The sequence below is a fragment of the Cibotium barometz genome, chromosome 12 (genome assembly GCF_041138505.1).
Source record: "Cibotium barometz isolate CiBa-2024 chromosome 12, ASM4113850v1, whole genome shotgun sequence".
Lineage (NCBI taxonomy): Eukaryota > Viridiplantae > Streptophyta > Polypodiopsida > Cyatheales > Cibotiaceae > Cibotium > Cibotium barometz.
Window position 1 is genome coordinate 30,971,301 of NC_141057.1, and position 3,839 is coordinate 30,975,139.

Sequence of the window (3,839 nt, forward strand, 5' to 3'; positions counted from 1 at the left end):
AATATATCCTTCTAAAGAAAACTTTTGGCTCAAAAGCATCACGTAAGCATAACATACACCTGTAGTTAAACACAAACCATAACAAAAGAAATTGCCATAATTGCAAACCATTTGAATACAAAAAAAAACACATGAACCTGATTTTCTAAGAAATGCTGAAGACCCTCATACCAATAACAAATGTCAAAACAACCATTGGAGATTAATCTCTTGTAAGACAGAATCTTTAGAACAAACTGGGAACATAGCAGTCACATGCATACATGTTACTGAGCAGAAAAAGCAACCAGGGCTGGAGCACTAGAAATGCCTCTCCAAGGAGTCACATCTCACCTAAATTTGAACAAGTTTGTCAACTAACACGAGCACCTCCCAGAACAAGCCAAAAATTCAGCTATACACACATTTGATCCTAACAACTAGTTTATCAGCTAACACACAATCACACAAATCCAGTCATTTTTTAATAATGAGCTGTACCAACCTGCAGCCATATTGTTACGGAGCATATGAAACCGTAGCACAACATTTTTTAAATGCGCTTGCTCAAGGTTCATCATATAGTTATTTAAGAGCCGCATGACAAAAAGTTTATCTGCACTAGATAAAAGCAGAAGCATGTGTCAAAAGACCAAGGCCAGTATTTCCTGCCATAGATTTGTTGAAAAATTTGGCATGACTATCACTTTTTGGCAGCAGGCACATTAAGCCGAGGGTTTTGGCTCTGTGTATCCTCCTGTAAAAGCAGTCAAACAATCAGCAATGCCATGAAAACCTTCAGCAATGACATCAAAACCAACTACAGATGCCATAAAACACAATTGTAGCCAAACATACCTTGCGCCTGAAGCGCTGTGGGGGCTCCCTGACCCGCCGGGCAGTCCGGGATCTTACACGCACAACATGAGAGTGGATTGCACAGGAGATACAATACTGCATCTTTGCATAAAGCTTAGGAAGAGTGTATCCTGAAACACCAGCGTATTCTAGTAAACCTTTTGCAGCAGTTCAGTCTGGCTTTAAACCCCAAAGAGATACAGTTGCCACTCACCATCATAAACACAAGCTTCTTGAACATCACGCACAGCAGCTTGCTCCACAATGTTCCTGATAAGGAACCGTTTCACTGCCTTGTCCTGGGACAACCATCAAATCGAAAGAATGAAGGCCTGATCATCACCACCAGATTTCACTTGAATCATACTAATAGACAAAGGACCTTTTCTCACTAGTTCGACCACATGAAACATTCAGCTCAAAAAACACAGAAGACCATGCATACTCAACATTTATGCAGCAGCTCAAATAATTAAGGAAGACTCCTACCCACCACTGAGGGGTCAACAATCATACAGCATTTAAGACTCCACAATGGACATCAGATGCAAATAGTAGGGCATGCCACTAGCTCATTGCCACGTAGTTTGCATTTGAAAATAGCTAACACTAATGAAGTTATTTATGTCACAAAACATATTCGGTGATTGACTCCATGTCACGTCCTTCAGCCTGTTAAGACCACCATTACAATTCACATACAGGGTCATACAAGATAGGCACGATCCACCCACAAAACTAGCCTGTAACACAACTCACCTACATACAGCCCTATAGCCAAGCACAAGGCCAGTGGGCGGCATGCGCAGCCCAGGCCCAGGTGCTGCATGGCAGTTAGCCACTGGACACAGTCGTGGACGGTCCTCTGACCTGGCCAACAGGACAGCAGCAGGCCAACCTGCATCAGTATGTACAATATATACATATATTGGAAAATCGTTAAATCCATCTGCGGTTTCTCAGCGCTAGCCTCTCTACATAGCATTTCTCTACTCCGCATGGCCTAGCCAAGGGGATCTTTGAGCAGAGTCGGCTGCGAGTTGACATCTTCACTCACAGCCATCATTTGTTCTTGAATTTCAGTTGTAATGCTTCTTTCGTGTACATAATACAGACCAGTATTTTCTTAACTCGTGTCTGCTGTGCATTATTTGGTTCCGCTGCTATCTCCTTTCTCTCTATTCTTAAACCCTGGCACATAGGCACAAGTGTTATACATATCCTGTCATATAAGAGACACCTGCGCCTGACATTCAAGCCAGTGACCTACAAAGTCTAGTTAACCACCCCAGCTTCTCCATGCTCACGTTTGAAATTCCTGTAAATCTGGGAATACCGTGAATGCAGGTGTGCATTACATGGATAATATTTTCTTAAGCAATGGAAACTAGAGCGATCAGAGTGCAACTAATGCTGATGCTTGAACTTTGCCGATGCGATGACACAAAGGGAATGCCACACCCTAAACCCTAACCATAATTTCCTGTTAGTAGCATGAACGAACCCGGCTTACCTTTTGCAGACATCAGTTGGCGTAAGGGTTGTGACTGCCCTTACCAATGCAACCATCAAGCGTCCAGATGCAAGTAAGCCCTAACCCTAGAAACAAAGAAATACACTAAAACCTAACCCTAAATTCTTTCAGCCTGGTAAACCCCAACCCCTATTCCCGTCAGACTGATAGATGGAACCCTCATTCTTGCCAGACTTGGCAACCTGCATGTCAGAATAGAAAAACCTAAACCCTAATTCTTGGCAGGCTTGAAAAGTCACAACCCCAAAACTGCGTAAAAGACTCTAAAGACACTGGGCGGAAGGCAGACAAGTGCACCTTGGGAACGCAGCGCCCACAGTTGGAGCACCTGATGGGATTCGTGTGGCCCCTCCCATGCTTGTTGCGGCCTCCATTTCGACGCTTCACCGTCTGAAACAAGACCCAAAACGCCGAGATCAGAAAAAGCAAAGGTTAAGGCTAGGGTTAGGGTTTCACATGAGCAAGACGGCGACTCACCATGGCTGTGTGTGTGGGTTCACTCAAGTGATACTTAGTAATACCCTTTCGAAATAAAAAGAACGAGTCAATGTTTTTCAAGGTTTTAAAGCTAGGTGTGAGTTTTTTGTTTGATCTCTGTCTCTTCTAATTTGAGGAGTCGTCGTCTCTCTCCCTCTCCCTCTCCCTTTCTCTCGTTCTGCCCGCCATAGAGGATGCTTCCCTCCCCCTCTCATTCTGATGTGGAGGACGCATTTCTCTCACCCGCCTCTCCTTTCACCATCATGCTTTCATAGTTATCTGCATAGGGAGGGAGGAGGCAGGGAGGAGGCAGGGGAAGATGGATCAGTGCCTCTCTTAGTGACGTTAGAGTAGAAATGTCAAGGGCAGAGGTAGAGCACTCTTGTTTACTAAGGTTTTCATAACCTAAAATTTACTAAGGCTTCCATAACCTATAATTTGCTAAGGTTTCCATAATTCGATTGATCTCATGTTGTGAGAGATGGATCATCTTCCCCCATTTCAGTACAGCCCGGACTCTCGACTTCTCGACCTCTCACAACTTGAGATCGAACAGGATTGGGCCTACACACATGCGAGACGTGGATGTCATCATCAAAGGTTAGGAGAGGGAGAGGAAGCGAGAGCAGGAGTAGAAGAGACATGCCAAATTGCTAGACTTGGATGTCATCATCAAAGATTGGGATGAAATATGAATTTTACAGAGAGCATTTTTTTAGACTCACTAGGGATGGATCCTTTGAGATCCCAAGGTACATGCACATCCACATGTCACATGCTATGCAATTGACCAACTCAGAGTATCCTCCCACCACTGCCTTCGAGTAGAGAACATTGGGAGAGATGAAAACATCTCATTAGAGGAGCGAAGAGTATAAACCATATGGGATGGAGGCTCGACTATATGTTCATATGCCCAGCATATTATGAGATACAAGGGAGATTTCACCTCTTCTGGGAGGGGTTCGAGCCACTGGCCTAGGTGGTGCAG

The 3,839-nt window shown here is 44.2% G+C and overlaps 1 protein-coding gene across 1 annotated transcript; it reads right to left on the reverse strand.

Annotated features, from left to right (window-relative positions):
* Positions 1-442: 442 nt before the first annotated feature.
* LOC147633280 (small ribosomal subunit protein eS26y-like) lies at positions 443-3,221 on the reverse strand. The gene is made up of 5 exons (XM_086806314.1): positions 2,849-3,221; positions 2,669-2,761; positions 1,052-1,136; positions 838-968; positions 443-736 (listed from the first exon to the last, which is right to left on the reverse strand). The coding sequence occupies exons 1-5, from the start codon at positions 2,849-2,851 to the stop codon at positions 683-685; spliced, it is 366 nt and encodes a 121-aa protein (XP_086662440.1). The 5' UTR covers positions 2,852-3,221; the 3' UTR covers positions 443-682.
* Positions 3,222-3,839: the final 618 nt, after the last annotated feature.